The sequence below is a fragment of the Lithobates pipiens genome, unplaced genomic scaffold (assembly GCF_037356315.1).
Source record: "Lithobates pipiens isolate NorthernLeopardFrog02 unplaced genomic scaffold, aLitPip1_a1.2 Scaffold_19, whole genome shotgun sequence".
Taxonomy (NCBI): Eukaryota; Metazoa; Chordata; class Amphibia; order Anura; family Ranidae; genus Lithobates; species Lithobates pipiens.
In genome coordinates this window covers 170,933,313-170,952,471 of record NW_027507764.1, presented here as the reverse complement: position 1 = coordinate 170,952,471, position 19,159 = coordinate 170,933,313, and the positions used below count along the sequence as shown (strand labels likewise).

General features: G+C 40.7%; 1 protein-coding gene across 1 annotated transcript in view; it reads left to right on the top strand.

The window, feature by feature from the left end:
• Positions 1-1,292: 1,292 nt before the first annotated feature.
• TRIM71 (tripartite motif containing 71) overlaps positions 1,293-19,159 on the top strand; it is a 106,537-nt gene continuing 88,670 nt past the window's right edge. The window contains exon 1 of the mRNA XM_077491470.1: positions 1,293-2,973. Within this exon, the coding sequence (XP_077347596.1) occupies positions 2,182-2,973 (792 nt within the window). The 5' untranslated portion in view covers positions 1,293-2,181. The remainder of the gene's footprint in view (positions 2,974-19,159) is intronic.

The window sequence follows — 19,159 nt, the reverse complement described above, 5'->3', positions numbered from 1 at the left end:
CTCAAGTTTTATTGTATTATTTTTATTTTACTATTATTGTATTTTTAAATGTTTTACCAATTTTTATTGTATGCTTTTTTAAGTTTTTCATTGCTTTGAAAACATGTTTGTTTTTAAATATATTAGAAAGAAAAATGAATCATAAATAAGCTAACAAAAAAAGAGCAAAATAAAAGAAAATGCAATAAGATGTTTAAAATGGAAAAAAATTAAAATTAGACAATAAAAATTGGGGGAAACATTTACATAGAAAAATAATAATGCAAATAAAAACGAATGAAAGGGAAATACAATAAGAGTAAAATAAAATAATGCAATAACACTTGGGAAAACATTTAAATAAAAATGATTAAAATAATTGCAAATGCAATAACATGTTTTAAAAGCAATGAAACATTTAAAAAAATACAATAAAAATTGGTAAAATTTAAATAAGAAAAAAAGTAATAAGAAGATATCAATGTATTTTCCATTATTTTGATAATTCTTTATTTATTTTTTTTAAAAACACATATAAAATTATACAATAAAATGTAGGAAAACATTTAAATAAGAAAAATAATAATGCAAATAAAAATGATCAAAAGAAAAGAAAATAATTGTAAAAGAAAAATAATACAATAAAACTTGGGGAAATATTTAAATAAGAAAAATAGTAATAAAAAGATAAAAATAATAGAAAATACAATAAATAGATTTTTCTGGATTAGTGCTCTTCTCAGTAGTATTTTGGATACAAGTGGAAAAAATAGTGATAAAAACGATTGAAATAATAGAAATTACAATTATAGTAAAAAATAAAAAAAAACACATAAAAAAGATAAAAACCCGATACAATAAATCTTAGGAAAACATTTAACTAAGAAAAATAATAATGCAAAATAAAATGTTCAAAAGAAGACAAAAGTAAAATAAAAATAATACAATAAAACTTGGGGAAACATGTAAATAAGAAAAATAGTAATAAAAAGATAAAAATAATAGAAAATACAATAAATCGATTTTTCTGGATTAGTGCTCTTCTCAGTAGTATTTTGGATACAAGTGGAAAATATTGTCCGGGTCAGTTACATAACAAAAAATGTAACAATTAATTTCTGCCTTTTCTAATGAGACCGATAAGAACTCCTCTCCTCTCTTCTCCAGTAAATCGTCCCCTTTGTGGTGTAAAGTAGATGGCAGTGTTTCCGGTTTTTCAGCACTCCCCCCTCCTCCTCCCCCAGTTGGCTCCCACCACTCCCCCTCCGTGCAGGCTCCGCCCCCCTCCTCCAGGCTCTGGCGGAAGTGCGCTGTGCGGCGCTGCTCATTGAAGTGCAGTGTTAGGGGCAGGCTGGGAAGATTGGCAGCACGCGCCGTGCAGAGCTGGGTGTACAAACAGAAGCAGATCACCGCTCGCTGACAACATGTGAGCGACACCGCAAATGGGGAGGAGGGGGACATGTGTGGACGGATTGTTGCCTGTACGGTACTGAGTGGCTCCTCTCGGTAGATCTGCGCGTCGTCTCTTTTGGTGGATTGCTGTTGATTCGTCCAGGAATCCGGTCCGGGATGATGTGACTGCATGGAGGATGGCCGGGGAAAGGTGATCCTCCAATGGTGAATAATTGAAGGCGGCTTGCAGTGTGTGCATGGTGTGATCGGGCAGAGGGGGGTGTGTCCGGCATGCAGCTCTGTGCTGCTGTGTAGTACAAGTTGTCACCCTGCTCAGGAGGACTGTGCCCCCCCCATTATAGGGATCAGGATCCAGGAGGACTGTGCCCCCCCATGATCGGGATCAAGGACTGTGCCCCCCCATCGTAGGGATCAGGATCCAGGAGGACTGTGGCCCCCCCATGATCGGGATACAGGACTGTGCCCCCCCATTATAGGGATCAGGATTGTGCCCCTCCCCATTGTAGGGATCAGGATCCAGGAGGACTGTGGGCCCCCCCTCCATGGTAGGGATCTGGCTCCAGAAGGACTGTGCCCCCCTTCCATGGTAGGGATCAGGCTCCAGGAGGACTGCTGACCTGGGCAATGCTGAGCTCCTGCTGTGTTATTGATCTCACCTGGGAGGTCCATTCTTCAGTGTAAACAAAGCCCCGCTGTGCCCCACCAGCCCCAGGTGAATGGAGGAGAGCTGCCCGCTGTAAATGGTCTGATTGTGTCCTTTCCATCCATCGCCCCCCTCTCCTCCTGTAAATGGCTTCATTCCCGGAGTCTGATTTCCAGCTGTGCCCGCTGTGTAAGGAGATGTGCGTGTCCTCTGCCCCCATCTCCTCCTCCAGCTCATCCTCATCCTCCTCCCAAACCTCCAGCAGCAGCACCGGAGGGAGCGGGAACCTCGGCGCGCCCCCCCGAAGATTGCACGTCTTGCCGTGTCTCCACGCCTTCTGCCGCCAGTGCTTGGAGGGCCACCGGAGCCCCGGCGACTCCATGCAGCTGCATTGCCCCGTTTGCGACCACAAGGTGCTCATGTCAGAGGCGGGCATGGATGCCTTGCCTTCCTCAACCTTCCTTCATCTCAGCAACCTGCTGGACGCAGTGGTGGGGGCCTCGGAGGAGCAGCAGAGCAATGGAAGCAGGGGTGGTGGAAGCGGCCCCCGGCGTCAACAGCGGCCACGCTCGGCCTCGTGTTCCTCATCCAGCCTCCTGCGCCGAGTGCCGCCCAACCAGACGGAACCGCGCTGCTCCTCCTGCGACGAGGGTAACGGGGCGAGCTCACACTGCCTCGACTGCCAGGAGAACCTATGCGACAACTGCCTACGGGCCCACCAAAGGGTGCGACTTACCAAGGACCACTTCATCGAGCGCTTCACTGGACCAGGAAGCAGGGCACCTGGGTGTATCAGCGGCACAGCGTCCCCCTGCAACTCTGCGGCGTCCAGCGCTGCCACTACCTCATCCTCCTCATCGCCCTTCCAGGGAAACGCCTTCCCCATTCTGCCCATGTACCCCGAGAGATTGGCCTACTGTCAGCAGCATGATGAGGAGGTGAGTCCATGATGCCACTTAATTTATCAATGTTCTTCCCCTCAGGCTGATTCACTAAATGGCACAAAGGAGCACAAAATGAGGCCTTTGCCTATAGCGACCAAATTAGACTTCTCTTTAAATTTACTGAAAAATGAAACCAGAATTTCCATTGGCTGTACTTAAGAGCAACACCAGTGTTGGTGTAGCCTAATAGAATTAGGATTTTATTTACTTTGGAGCATTTAATGCAGCTTGCAGGCGAAGGGTTAAATGTTTTGCTTTGTACAAACTGGCTTTTTAACTGAAGAACTACAAGTCTCAGCAAAGTGTGATGTATTTCCTCAATAAGAAGGCCTTCCCTTATTTTATCAAATCATAGGTGCCCTGTCCAAATATTTTTTGTTGTTGATGTTGTTATGGAATTGGTGGGGGGTGTTATCAAAACTGGAGCAGCTGTGCATGGCAACCAATCAAAATCTAGCTTTTATCTTTACAGCTTAACTGAACAAGCTGAAGATAGAAACTGGTTGTCATGCAAAGCTGCTCCCATTTTTTTTGATAACTTCCCCTCAATGTTTTAAGAAACAGGTTTAGAAAGTTAAGATTAATTGTGGTAAATATTTTATTTCTGCGTTTGTACATGTTGCAAAAAGAAATTGAGATTGCGATAAGCACAAAACATTGTTTTATGTCAATATGTTTCCAAGAAAGTTCTTACGTTGGCAAGGAATTTTTTTGTTTTCCAGTTAAACATGTCAATGTGGTTCAGAGAGCTCCTTAGTGGGGCAGGGCGTTTTTTGTTTTTTACTTATGGAAATCTGATAAGCTACATAAAATCAATTCATCAACTTTATTGCAGAATAATTGTGTATTTTATCCTTGAAAGAACGTTACCACTCTTGTGCAGAACGTGGTAAAAAAAAAAAAATATATATGTATGTCATCTTTTTTCTCTTCCATTTTTAAAGGAAAATCTGCATTGTCCACTTCCATTATCATTTTTAGGGTGTGTTTTTTTTTTTTTTTTTTTTTTTTTTTTTACTGTAAAGTTTTTGTTTCTAAGAAATGGTTTCAGAAGGATTTTTGCTATGTGGAGCAGAAAATGTTTCAGATTGTGGGACATTTGTGTAACTTTTCTATACTATTAGTATTCACCAACTTCTGTTTTTAGGGACAAGCTCTGTTCTCTGTTTTTGAGATTTGATTCTTTTAGTGGTTTGATTGTTTGTTTTAGTTGGAAAGGGGAAATAAGGAAACCCTAAACTGAGTTTGGATTTTGTTTGTTGTGAAATTATTATAATTTTTCACTGAAGTCGTCTGTATTGTGAATAGTGTTTATTTCACAAAAAAAATGTTTTTGTTTAAAAAAAAAAAAAAAAAAAATAAAAAAAAAAAATATATATATATATATATATATATATATATATATATATATATATATATATATATATATATATATATATATATACTGTAGAAAAGGTGACACAGCAATAAACTGGTTAATGCTTCTTTAAGACCTAGTCTGCTTCAAAATATGTGACGCTGAACACATTTCATCCAGTTTTGTCAATCTAGGAGGATACCTTCCTATCTAGTTTCATGGCATCAGGAAGAGACAATTCAATCCAATTTTTAGGACATTAGGTGGACCCCTTTCCATCATTCCATCCAGGTTTAGGATATTAGGTGGACACCTTTTTCCATCTAGCTGTGACATTGGAAAACAATTATTCCATCCAGGTTTTTGGACATTAGATGGACACCTTTTTTCCATCTAGGTGTGGCATTGGGAAACATTTATTCCATCCAAGTTTAGGGCATTAGGTGGACACCTTTTTCCATCTAGGTGTGACATTGGGAAACATCCAGGTTTGTGACACTTGGAAGACTAATTCCCATTCAATTTTGTGACATTGGAAAGAGCTGATTCCATCCAGTTTTTGTGACACTTAGTAGACACAATTCCATTCAGTTGGGTGACATTAGGAAGACACAATTTTATCTAGTTTAGTGACATCAGAACACCATCTTTCCATCCAGTTTTGTGACCTTTTTAGGAGGACATCTTTCCATCCCGTTTGGTGACATTAGGAAGATGTACTTCAGCCAGTTGCCAAAGGTTGAATTGTGATTTTTAGTAAGCAAATGCATTGCATTGAAGCAGACATGAATTGTTGGTTGAGTTCTGAATTAGGCTTCATGCACACTATAAGCTAAAAAAGGCAGACAACTGCTGGATGAAAACACTTATAATAGCGTTTTTGTGGCAGCTTAAGTGAGAACGTTTAACAGCTTTCTGGCAAAAAAAATAATTCTGCTCCTAGAAGACGAAACTTCATAAACTAAATTTAAAATAGTGTGCATGGACACATAAAATAAATACCTAATTGCTTCTAGAAGCAGAAAAAAATGCTCAAGCTGCTGATAGGAGCCGCCTTCTTCCTTTTTTTTTTTCTCCTAGTGTGCATGGAGCCTAAATTTTAAGAGAACGGTGTAACATGCAGTAGCCCATAGCAACCAGAATACACCTTCTGCTGTTGGGACTGTAGTAAATCCAACATCAGGTTGCTAGAAGTGACTGCACTTTGGACATCTGTGTTGCGCGTTGTACTGCCTTTATTAACTGGTCTGTTACTACATTAGTACACTCCAGTGTGTTATCTCAAGTACCTGTTCCTTGAAAAGGTGAAAAGCAAACCTGCAGTGCTTATGGATTTGAAGCACTATTGCTCCATCCGTGATTGCCTGTTACAACATCCACGTGCTCACATTCCTTTCTGCACTGTTTGTCGTTTAGCGTAAGTTGTGATTATGTTAAATTGCATAGTAAATGTTGTGTCTTTTGTGTCTTCTTCTGTTGTGACACTCGCGTAAGAAATGGGGGGGACTGGTGTGGTGCAGATTGTCACCTGCTAGGACGTGTGATACGGCTTGTCATTTGGGGTATATTTATAAATTCTGCTACCAGAGCAATGTTTCCTATCGCCGCGAGACAACTAGAACCTTGATGAGAAACGAATGTCTGCTAGGCAAAACCCTTCTGTTTCTTTAGAGAAATAGTTTTCCGTTTTTTTTTTTATTTTTTATTTTTTTTTATTAATATAGCTCTTTGATGGAGTCAGGAATTTGACCGGCAGTGAATGTCAGATTCATCTGGAAATGTCCCTAATATTCAGGTCTTGGGTGTATACTACTAGTTTTGTTCCCAATTTATTTACTAAAACTTTTTAAAGTGCAAAAAACTGGTGCAGCTGTGCATAGAAATGAATCGGCTTCCAGGTTGTGTTTTTTTTTTTTTTTTTTTTTTTTTTTTTTTTTTTCAAACAATTGAACAAGCTGAAGTTAGAAGCTGATTGGCTGCTCTGCACATCCAGCTTCTAACTTTTCAGGTTGTACAATTTAAGCTTTGACAAATAAGCCAGGAAGCTGTTTTTATGCAGAGCTGCATTACATTTTTTGCACTGCAGTTTTAGTAAATTAAATCTAGTGCAACTAAAAAAACTGGAGAGTGCAAAATCTGCATCTGTGCATGGTAGCCAATCAGCTTCTAACAGCTTGTTCAATTAATGTTTGACCAAAAAAATAAATAAAAAATGGAAGCTACTTGGTTTCTATGCACAGCTGCACCAGATTTTGTACTTTACAGTTTTAGTAAATCAACCCCATAATGGCATTCACCGATTAGTAAAATAGAGGTTCTTCATGTACATTTGGGCAATCTCTAATAGTTCAGAATACACTTTTTTTATTTATTTTTCCATTTCAGTAACACTGCTTGCTTTTTTTTATTTATTTTTTTATGCAGCGTATATAACCTAATTTATATCAGAATTCGCTCTTCATTATCCCTTTTTGTCTTATTTTATAGTCAATACTGAAAACAATTAGCTGGTGAAGTCTTCAGGCTTTGCTGAGCCCTCCTTTCCTCAATCAATCACAAGCTTCATTTGGCTACTACAAATATTTGCCTCTCACAAATATCTATTGCTTTTATTTTAAAGGAGGCTTTAAAGTTTACACACAGGTTACCTATTGCAGTAAAAAAAATAAAAAAAAATTGTTCTTTTAACATAAGTTGCTTACATTTTTGTTTCCTACTTTTTATTTTATTTTTTTATTTTTAAGAATGATGGACAAGGACTCTGGTCATACTGATATTTGCTTGTGGGAATGTATATATTTTTTTTTTTTTTGTTTTAATTTTTGACTTTTTTTATTTTTTTTTTTACCCCTTTTATAAATAAGAAATTAAAATAGATTATTTAGAGTCCTGAACCTTTTGTACAGTAGATATGACTGAATTTAAAGATTCGTTAAAAGCAAATCGGTGGCAAATATTTGGCTCTGAAGTTATTTGCTCACAAAATACATCTGATATCAGAAGTGGGTATTATGTCATTTATAATAAAATCAAGCTGCACGGAATGAGCATATCTTATTTAAGAACCGTGCACGTTACCAGCACAATAACACACTGCAGCTCTCAACGTATTCATTACCATTCTGTAAGGAATACTATTTTGTTAGCTGTATCAGTTTATACATGAAGGTGGATGTTTATGCTGGCCATACACTATACGAAAATTCGACTGAAATTCGGTCATTTAGACAATCATTCTTTTTCAGCCAGTTAATGGGCACAAAATCGATGAACGTTGGATGTTTTTCAAGCGAAAAAAAACATAGGACAAGTTTGTAAATTTTCTGCCAAACGAGCGATAAATTGAAAGGTTAATGTGTTTCCTGTCTGAACTAGGTATATTTAAAAACCAAAAATGCATTAATTTATGTCCACTGAACGATCTATTGGTAATTACATTATGGCACTATCGTTTTTACGCTCTTGGCCAAATGTTTGTTTTTCGAAAATGGGTTTGCCTGCTTTTTCATATAGTGTATGGCCAGCTTAAGTTGTGTACAGTGGAAAAATGTAAATTGTGTATTAGCGCAAAGTCGGGATGTTCGGGACATTTACTTAAAAAGTGATGTTCACTGTTACCTGGGTTGGTGAAGAATTAGAATGCATTCCCTTTTTTTTTTTATTTATTTTTTAATGTGCGTTCATCAAATTTATATCCTTAATTTTTTTTTTCATTGTATTTGGCTGGTGAAAGAATTCTCTTTTGCTAATAAACAGTTTCAAGTTTGTTTTTAAGAAAAAGAGTGACTTTCGTTTTTGCCTGAATGTTTAAAAAATGAAATAATTTTAAAATGACTTTCACTTGTGGTCGTTATCGTATACCTTTCCAATTCTTCAAAACTATGAGAGATTACCAGATAAGGGTGATTCAGCTGCTTTTCATATACTACAAAGTAGTGGTCAGGACAAAGGGAGAAAGCGCACCCTCTTGCTCTTCTTAATGTGTAATTATATATATATATATATGTATGTATGTATGTATGTATGTATGTATGTATGTATGTATGTATGTATGTATGTATGTGTGTGTGTATATGTTTTTTTTTTTTTTTTTTTTTCTTCCCTTTGGTAGCTCTGAATAATTAACATTCTCAGAAGATGATTCAATCACGTTGCACTGAGATGTTTAGAACAGCATATATTAAACCAGGCATTGTGGTAATGAGTCAATGTAGAGTTTCTCAAACTTCAAGACAGCAATTTTTGCTGTACTGTCTAGTGGTTGTGAAATAATATATACTCATTGTCAGTCAAGTTGTTAGGTCTTTCTTCTTTCCACCACTCCCCTTCTTCCCCCTTTTTCTTATAAAAAAAAAAAAAAAGAGCCAATTCATATACTTGCAAAATAAATGGCAGGGGATACTGGTTATGCTAATTAATCCATAGAATTTTATAACTTGCCACCATGGTTAAAGAAATATTTTGCATATTGAGCTTTTGTGCTTATATATATATATATATATATATATATATATATATATATATATATATATATATATATATATATATAATATATACAGGGCCAGATTAACAGCATCATGGGCCTGGTGCTGAGGATTTTGGTGGGCCTTTTTTACGGAAACAAAATGAAAATGCAAAAATGTTTTGCTAAAACAAATTAAATATACTTTCACCAGTAATATTGGCCGTGCAGCCTTTGAGCAGCAGGAACACCCCCAATACCACCTGCTATGCGGTCTCTCAACAGCAGCAACATAGGAGACCACATTTCCAAACTGCCATTCAGGGAGATCCCCCCCTTCCCAAAAAAAAAAAGAGGGGGGATGTAGTCTCGGGTTGATGGGGAAATAGGTGGCGGGGGGTGATTTTTCAGGCAAATGGCACTTAGCACTTAAAATCATCCTGACGCTATGCTTGATATGGCATCGGGATGATCAAATTCCATTATTTCTATTACTACATTGTAATATATAGTGAAATAGTTCAACTCACCATGATGCATTATCAGTGGGAACCTGAGCTTGTCACTTCCCACCAGATGCAGTGTGTCGCTTGCCACCATTGCCTGCTGCCAGATGCCACCCGCAGCCTGCCACCAGATACAGTGTGCCACTTGCCACCAGATACAATGTGCCACTTGCCATCAGCATGCCACCAGATACAGTGTGCCACTTGCCACCAGCAGCCTGTCACCAGATACAGTGTGCCACTGGCAGCCTGCCACCAGATACAGTGTGCCACTTGCCACCAGATACAGTGTGCCACCAGATACAGTGCCACTAGCAGCCTGCCACCAGATACAGTGTGCCACTTGCCACCAGATACAGTGTGCCACTTGCCACCAGCAACCTGACACCAGATACGGTGTGCCACTTGTCACAAGCAGCATGCCAGATAGTGTGCCACTTGCTACCAGCAGCATGCCACCAGATTAAAGCGGGATTCCACCCTAAAGTGGAACCTCCGCTGATCGGAACCCCCCCCCCATCCGGTGTCACAATTGACACCTTTCAGGGGGGAGGGGGGTATTTTCACCCACTTCCGGGCATAGACTCCCACGGGAGTCTACGCCATTTCCTGCCCTGCCGCGCTGTCTGCTGGGACACACACGGGTCCCAGTGACAGCGCGGAGATTTCCTATTGCGCGGCGCAGCTCGCGCAGTAGGGAACCGGGAAGTGAAGCCGATTCGCTTTACTTCCTGATTCCCTCACCTAGAATGGTGGCGGCAGCAGCCGAGGCACGAGCGGTCGATCGGCCTCGGCATCGCTGGAACCCGGGACAGGTGAGTGTCCATTTATTAAAAGTCAGCAGCTGTAGTATTTATAGCTGCTGGCTTTTAATATTTTTTTTTGGGCGGAATCCCTCTTTAAGTGTGCCACTTGCCACCAGCAGTCTGCCACCAGATACAGTGTACCACTTGTCACAAGCAGCCTGCCACCAGATAGTGTGCCACTTGCCACCAGCAGCATGCCACTTGCCACCAGCAACCTGCCACCAGATACGGTGTGCCACTTGTCACAAGCAGCATGCCAGATAGTGTGCCACTTGCTACCAGCAGCATGCCACCAGATACAGTGTGCCACTTGCCAACAGCAGCCTGCCACCAGTTACAGTGTGCCACTTGCCACAAGCAGCCTGCCACCAGTTACAGTGTGCCACTTGTCACAAGCAGCATGCCAGATAGTGTGCCACTTGCTACCAGCAGCATGCCACCAGATACAGTGTGCCACTTGCCAACAGCAGCCTGCCACCAGCAGCAGTGTACCACCAGATACAGTGTGCCACTTGCCACAAGCAGCATGCCAGATACAGTGTACCACTTGACACAAGCAACATGCCACCAGATACAGTGTGCCATTTGCCACAAGCAGCCTGCCATCAGATACAGTGTGCCACTTGCCACCAGCAGCATGCCAGATACAATGTGCCACTTGCCACCAGCAGAATGTCACCAGATACAGTGTGCCACTTACCACCAGCAGCCTGTCACCAGATACAGTGTGCCACTTGCCACCAGCAGTGTGCCACCAGATACAGTGTGCCACTTGCCACCAGCAGTGTGCCATCAGCAGCCTTCCACCAGATAGTGTGCTACTTGCCACCAGCAGCAGTGTGCAACCAGCAGCCTTCCACAAGATAGTGTGCTACTTTCCATCAGCAGCCTGCCACCAGATACAGTGTGCCACTTGCCACCAGCATGCAACCAGATACAGTGTGCCACTCGCCACCCACAGCCTGTCACCAGATACAGTGTGCCACTTACCACCAGCAGCCTGCCACTGCCTCCAAGACTCTCCCCAATTGGATAGAAGAGACAGGGCCTGCATAGTCAATCAAATCCCTGGAGCCCCCACCCCTCCTGAGCTGGGATGGTATGGCTGTATGCCAGGAGTTTTGTTTAGACCAAGTTGTACAGGGTTGTGTGTGCAAGCTTTTGGGCTCACACTGGTGTGCTGCAGTTGGCTGCACTGCTCATGTATCTGCAGTTTTAGCTGCAGTCCTATTGATTTATATCAGGTTGCAGGTTTTTGCTGCATTTTCTGACAGTGTGCCAAAGATGCAGCATGCAGGAATTTTGGTGCGCTTTCAGAAAATGCAGAAAAAACAAACAACCTAATAGAAATCTATAGGACTGGGGGTAAAACGCAGGAAAACTGTGGATACACCAGCAATGGGCCAAAACACAGCAAATCAGTGTGAACCACCTAAAAGCACAAGGGACCACCAAGCACTGCCACAGGCTGATGACACAGTTCTAAACACTTTGGCTGCAGTTATAACAGCTACTGCTGGAGAAAAAAGTTAAAAACGAGGGAAAGGGATATAAGAAACCAGTCACTGAGCTCACATGTGGACAGTCCCTGGAGGCTCATCACTCAGAGATATCCTGTTCACCTTCTATCTGCCGGTGTTTCCCACCCACACGGCTCCTTCACTGCACAGACTTCACAGAGGGGGAGGGGAAAGGCAGAGCCGACTCAGCCTCTCCCATTTGTGTAGGGGGGGGGAACTGTGCACTGTGACATTGTAATAACCACAGTGAGCAAACACAGATGCAGCCAGACACCCCTACATTTACACACACTTCTCCTGTCCCATAGAAGTTTATGGACAGGAAAAAAAAAAATCGGGTTTATGCTGCTGGCTGGGTGGGCCTATTTTAAGGCAGGGGCTTGGTGCTGCAGCTCCATCAGCCCCTATGTTAATCCGGCCCTGAATATATATTTTTTTAACAAGTCTTTGGTCATGATTTACTAATGTTGTATTTACCGGTTGCTTAGTTAAGGAGCAGTTTCCTTTCTCGTTGACCAAATGTCTTGTTTGCTTGCACATGCATTTCCATGATAATGCCCAGACTGTGATTTATGTTTTCATAAATGATCCAGTAACAAAGTGAATATTTTATAAAATACATGTAGAAGGGTGTTGACAGCAGGTTATAACCTAAATATTCTTAAACTTGCATCTTTAATTATGTAAATTGGCCAATAAAGAGTATCAATAAAACTCAACAAATGTTGATTCACATTAAAAAAATAAATAAAAATCCTTCTCCAATTTTCTTCTAATCATGTACAGTATTGGACAAGAGGTAGCTGGCTCTGAGCTACTTTAATTGTAGCTTCATGCATGTGGTAGAGGGTTGATGTGGTATGCTGAATATTAGTTTTTTTCTCTCGTTTTTAAATAAAAAAAAAAAAAAAAAAGACTAGTTTTTGACTTTAACTAAAATGAACTGTATTTCATTATAAAAAAAAAAAGTGTGTGTATGTATGTGTGTGTGTGTGTGTGTGTGTGTATGTATATATATATATATATATATATATATATATATATATATACATACATAATCACACACATTTTTTTCCCCCCCCCCTTGTCTGGTATATTTTAGGTGCCAGAAACGTTAGTTTTCTAATCTGTTCAATCCCAATTTTATATTTGGAGCATCTAAGCATTAACTCTTATACATATACTTTATTTGTGTTTATTAGACCATTTATTTTGTTATGGAATAAAAAAAATCTAATTTTGAAGTGGGGGGGGGGGGGGGGGAATAAAATGATGTAAAAAGGTAATGCGCTATTCAGTAGTAAACTTTCCTATTGCTGCTTTCTGTGAGGTAGGCAAATGTAGTGACAGAATGGGATCTTATTCATGGGGATGGAAGGTCAACGACAGTGAATTTGCATGCACATGGCCCTGGGTAGTGTGTGTGTGTGTGTGTGTGTGTGTGTGTGTGTGTGTGTGTGTGTGTGTGTGTGTGTGTGTGTGTTTTTCTTTTATTTAAAAAATAAAATAAACGGAGAGCTATTTTTACTGCATACCAAGCAGTCAATGCCTGGGGAAAGACAGTCAACCTTAGTAAATCAAACCTTTTGCATCTTTATTTTTTGTTTTTAATTGTGATTCTCATTAGATTCAGTACTCTTGCTTTCACGTATAATTCCGTAATTTCTGGGCGCTCGTCTTATGTACATAAACCATTGAATAAATGAAAAATATCAAATATATAAACCATGACCCCACAGTGAATGAATAGTAACAGTCACTGGTAATATTATAAATATTGTCCTGCTGCAAAGTGTTTTTACTGATAATTCACCTGTTCAAGTCCATAGATGGATATGTCATTGCCAATCACCATATCCATCATTTAAAAAGAATGAAAGGTGGCTATTTCTTTTAAAACCCCAAAAGTGTTCCATCACGTTCCAATAAATACAGCACTCACCAGATCAATAAAGTGCTTGCTGGCTGCTGGTCAGCCTTAACTTAGATCCAGGATTTGAGGGTCATCATCCAAATCTTCTAATACTCATCAGCTGTTCTCATATGATGGGTATGGAAAGTATATAGTGTAGTAAAAACAGTATTTCTGACTTGTTTCCTCAAATCTGATCTACAGTTCAAATCTTGCTTTTTGCTAGGACATTTTATCTATTTATATATAAGGGGGGAAAAAAAGGTCACTTTGACTAGTAGTGACTCCCAAATCTAGCATACATGATAAAAATAAAAATAAATTCATTACATGTAAAAAATCTGCAAAACAATATAAATACGTACGATAAATCATAAAGTGTATATTCCCTAAAACCAAAAGTCCCTGGAGGATATGGTGGGTGTTGCATATTTTTATTTGTCACATGATCTATATGCAGCAGTTTATCAAATGCAGATTTTCAGTAAAAAATAAGCCTTTTACAGATTACCAGTTTATTGTTGCACAGAGGTCTGGTGCTAGAATTATTGCTCCTATTCTGAGGTTAGCGACGACACCACATATGTGTCATGTGATAACCAATTACATAAGAGTGCAAGTCGCACCCCACGTTTCCTGAGTACTGTTCATAATATTGTGACTTAAAGTCCTTTCTGCAATACTTTTGGTCTGACTTTCGTGTGACTTCAGGGCCATAGACTTTAATGTAAGCCCTCAAAAGTTGCATTAAAGTAGCACCTGCGTGATATACATGCAACTTTTAAATGTGCATTTTGTTTCCTTTAATTCCAAATTTTCAGAATGATTCCAATTCTGTGTAAAGATGGCTGGTTGTTGAGGAGCGGGCCGGGAAGCCGGCCGCTGCGTGCTTGACAACCAGTGACTCATCAGCTGTTGGCAGGTTTCACCAGTTACAGCTGACAGCCGAGAAGTCATTGGTTGTTAAAGGGGAGGGCCACCCTGAAAAACAAAAAAATGTTAAAAATTACAAAAAATCTAAAAAAAAAAAAAATGAAAAAATTTTTTTTTTTTTTACTTACCAGAAATGCCTGTTGCTAGGCACTTTATCCTAATCTTCCTCTTCCTCCTCCGCGGAGATCTTCTGTCTTCTCTCTTCGTTGCGGCGTCTTCTGGGTAATGAGTCGCGCTGTGTTCTGGGAACTGTGTGTTCCAGAACACAGCGCGTCCCATTCAGAAAGCGCTGCGGGACTCGCGCATGCGCAGTAGCTGCGGGACTCGCGCATGCGCAGTAGGAAACGGGCAGTGAAGCCGTAAGGCTCTGCTGCCTGTTTCCCTTACAAGGGATGGCGGCGCCGGGACCCGAGGGACGGGTCGGCCTCGGGCGGCCGACATCACGGGCGCCCTGGACAGGTGAGTGTGTTTATTAAGTCAGCAGCTGCAGTGTTTGCAGCTGCTGACTTTTTTTTATTTTTTTTTTTATAACCGGCCCTCCGCTTTAAGGACATGGTGGCTGGCTTCCAGGCCTGCTCCTTAAAAAAATAAAGAAATAAAAAAATTCATATTCTTCTTGCACAATTCGCATTATTCTGATAATTTGGATTTCATTAGAAAACGAAGAAACTAAATTTTTCTGTTCAGCACATTACTAGCGACTTTGTAGAGCGCAAATCAAACTCATCAAGTGGAATGATATAGTCCAGTGCCTAAATCAAAACAAATTAAGATGTTAACTATTTGTGTGTTGGGTTCCCCTCCCCCCTCCAGTTTATTTCTTCTGTATTTCTCTTGTTATAATAGACTCTACATGCTTTTGTTACAGAACAAGCTGCAGCTGTAAAATTATTGAACAATTTAGGTGTTATGTCACTTTTAAAGAATTCCATGACAGCAAAATTGTTTTAAATCCTTGTTATATCAGTTTTTGAATATTTTGCAATAGTGTTGTGCGAATGTTTCAGGTTGAACATTGTCTATTGGGGGAACACCCGGATATTTGCAGGGTGTTTGACTGGTGTCTGTCCTGCAATGTCCCCCGATGTAGATTCATCATCAATCACAATGCCACTGGATCCAAAAGAACAAACCAAATCTCTCTATCTGCTGTGAAGGCTTGCCGTTTGACAGTTCTTATATAGGCATGCATGGTCTGGGTCACCTAGTGGCACAACCCTTTTCTATAATAACTGTCAAACGGTGGAGGTTTTTTTATTTATTTTTTTTGATTGGTTAATTTTAGTAGGAGCCGCTGTACTAACTATCTGACATTATTACATCAATCTCCCTTGCTAACCTATTGTGTTCTGACACCCTGCCAGAACACTCAGGTCAGTGCTCTACTCCATTGGTTGAGGGTGCTGATCAACAGAGCTTTTTTGCTCATGCCTCTTCCAGTGGTTTCTATTGAACTGGCAGATGCCGCCCAACATTTGGCCCATTTGACTAGACTTAAGAAACCCATACTTGGGAGTGACGATCTCCTGGGTCCCGTGTAGTGCTCAGTGGTTTGTTTTGACAATCTTAAAACTGTTGTAAACTGCTGGACCCTTTTTTTTTTTTTTTTATTTCTCTGCAAGGTAAAGGCATAATGCGTTAGTATGCATTGCATGCTAGATGGATGGATGGCTGGATGATTCATTCCGGCAGATTTCTGGTAGTTTGGGGAAACCTCTAGAAGCTAGAGGGAGGGCGTAGGCCAAGAGGGTTGATCGGCATACTTGGTGAAGATTGGCCAACCCCAAGGCAGTGAGCCTGGCATGGTGTCTGAGCCAGCCCTTAAATATGGTTGAGTCATGCTGGCTGGGGAGTCCGGTGGAAGATGGATTGCTTAGGTGACCGTTGGTGGCTCTTGAGGGTTACCCCTGCCGGGGAGGGGGCCCTGCCTCGGGCTGGCTTGGGAGGATCCTGATCATATTGCAATTGGAAAGGAATCTTTTCCTAAGTGGGAGCAAGGAGGGCCGTGTGAATTCGTTTGCACGGTCAAGGACTAAGAAGAGGAAAGTCTGCCACATGTAGCACGTCTTTCTGAAAGGCAGCGTTGTACCTAAAATCTATTGTTAACCTTTCCCAGGGAGATCTCTGGAGCAGCCGGGTGGGCTGGTGAGAAGGAAACCGGGTGGACTGGCATCTCCTGCATTTGGTAGAGCTGGGACTACAAGGGAGTTGGAGGCACTGGGGGATGCAGTCTACAACACTTGATTTTCGAAAGCACAGAGAGTTCCTAGTCCTTAAGCGGCTTTTACATCTTTTCAATGAGACTGTCAGTGGTGGGGAGTGAGATCAGTATAGAGTTGTACGTGGGGACAAAGTTTGTCACTGGTTTTGTTGCCATCAAGTTGGACATCCCATAATTAATATTCCCCATTCAAGTTATTTCCCTTTAATAAAACTTAAAGCGGGGTTCCACCCTAAAGTGGAACCTCCGCTGATCGGATCCCTCCCCCCCCCCCCCTCCGGTGTCACAATTGGCACCTTTCAGGGGGGAGGGGGGTGGAGATACCTGTCAAAGACAGGTATTTACACCCACTTCCGGGCATAGACTCCCGTGGGAGTCTACGCCATTTCCTGTCCTGCTGCGCTGTCTTCTGGGACACACACGGGTCTCAGAGACAGTGCGGAGAATTCCTATTGCGCTGCGCGACTCGCGCATGTGCAGTAGGGAATCGGGAAGTAAAGCTGATTCGCTTCACTTCCTGATTCCCTCACCTAGAATGGTGGCGGCAGCAGCCGAGGGCCGAGCGATCGATCGATCGGCCTCGGCTGCCGGCATCGCTGGAACCCGGGACAGGTGAGTGTCCATTTATTAAAAGTCAGCAGCTGTAGTATTTATAGCTGCTGGCTTTTAATTTTTTTTTTATAATTTTTTTATTTTTTTTGGTGGAATCCCTCTTTAAGCTCAAATACTGTTCCTTGTGTCTGGAGAAAGTATGGGAAATACTTGTTGCCTGGCTGTGCAGGAGTGGGGTAGTGCTACACCTCCATAAGGACAGAAGGTTGGGATCAGGAGCTCTTGGTGGCTCCTGGTGAAATGTTCATTTCATGGCAGTCCATGGTCCCATACTTTTTGTCTTCATCACAATATGAAAGTTTATGGAAATGGTCAAGTTAAGCTTTTTTTCAGTACTGCTTAGGGAAACCGCACATACGTTTAAATATAGTAAGACACATCGGGAGATTTCTTCAATGGTGGTTTAAACTTGAGCACATGTCTCCTTTGCAAGCACCTTATTAACTACAAACCTCATGCAGGCCTACAACATTGGATATTTTATTTGAGCTGGTTTTTGCCCTGCAATAGTAGGGGCAGTGGTAATTTTTTTTCTTTTTATGTTTTTAATTTTCTTTTCTTCGCTGTTAATAATCCCATATATTTTTATTTTTTTCCAAGTGTATTTTTGTGCAACTATTTTTTATATATTACAATAAAAAAAACTATTGTAACCCCTTCATTCCATGCATATTTTTCTAATGGATATTGGTTACTAATCTGTGTATTTTCTAATATATAGTTGACAGACCAGCCAACACTTTTTAATTTCACATCTGTTAGTGGAGGCTACATAGGTTGTGGGATCTCTTTCAAGGCCAGGAATAGCCCTCATTGTTGTGATAGTCGGCACCAGTGTGTCTGTTTTCCAAACATTCCATGGGCAGTGTCTCTGCATTTAGAGTAATGAGCTCTAACACCATTGTCCTAGAGTCAATAAATTCCTGCAGGGTTTCATTTCCTTGGGGTTATTAACCAGGTTTTTAAAGATGTGAAGATTTGAACCTCTTTTGGAGTGAGTTGGTTGCATAAATTCCTTTCAGTCAGTCGCATGCCTAGAAAACGTTACACTTATTTGCATACTGTGCTTTGTATTTGCGTAGGGGTATCAGAGTAAAGGGGGCTGAATACAAATGAACGCCACACTTTTTAGATAATAATAATAATAATAATATTATTATTATTATTTTTTTATTCTGAAAACCGTTTATCATTTTTTCCTTCCACTTCACAATTTTATATGCCACTTTTGTGTTGGTCTAGAACATAAATGTACGTTTTTGGTTGTAACGTGACAAAATGTAGAAAATTTCAAAGGGTGTGAATACTTTAAGGCACTGTAGCCACCTCCCTAGTGGTCATATGTACATAATATGAAGCAGAGCGTGTGTGTGTATATGTATGTGTAGATAGATAGATAGATATCTAATTTTAAATATCATCAGTCCTAGAGCTCCAGCCCATTGTCTTTGTTCAGTGGGCTGCAGGCCAGAGGAATCCATGCCTCTCTCCAATTTGTTTGTAATATTGTAACTTTGCATCAAGTCACAAGGTCAAATGCTGCAGCTGGGGCTGATTTGTGTTGGACGATTGTGAACATGGCCAAGAATCGCACAGGTTTGTATCATCTTTGAACCATCATCTACATCCAGGAAATTGATACTTTAGCCTGAAAAATGCATGAACAAAGATGGCTTTTATCGTCAAAAGAAAAACTTATTTAGTTGGTACTACTGAACTCGAATCTTTCACACTTGAACACTCATATATTTTTTTAAAAATCTTTGCCATGTAAGCAAAGAATCAGTTTTTATTAGTCTCTCTTAAAGTGGTTGTACACCCCCAATGCTGAAGTTGTACCTATAGATAAGG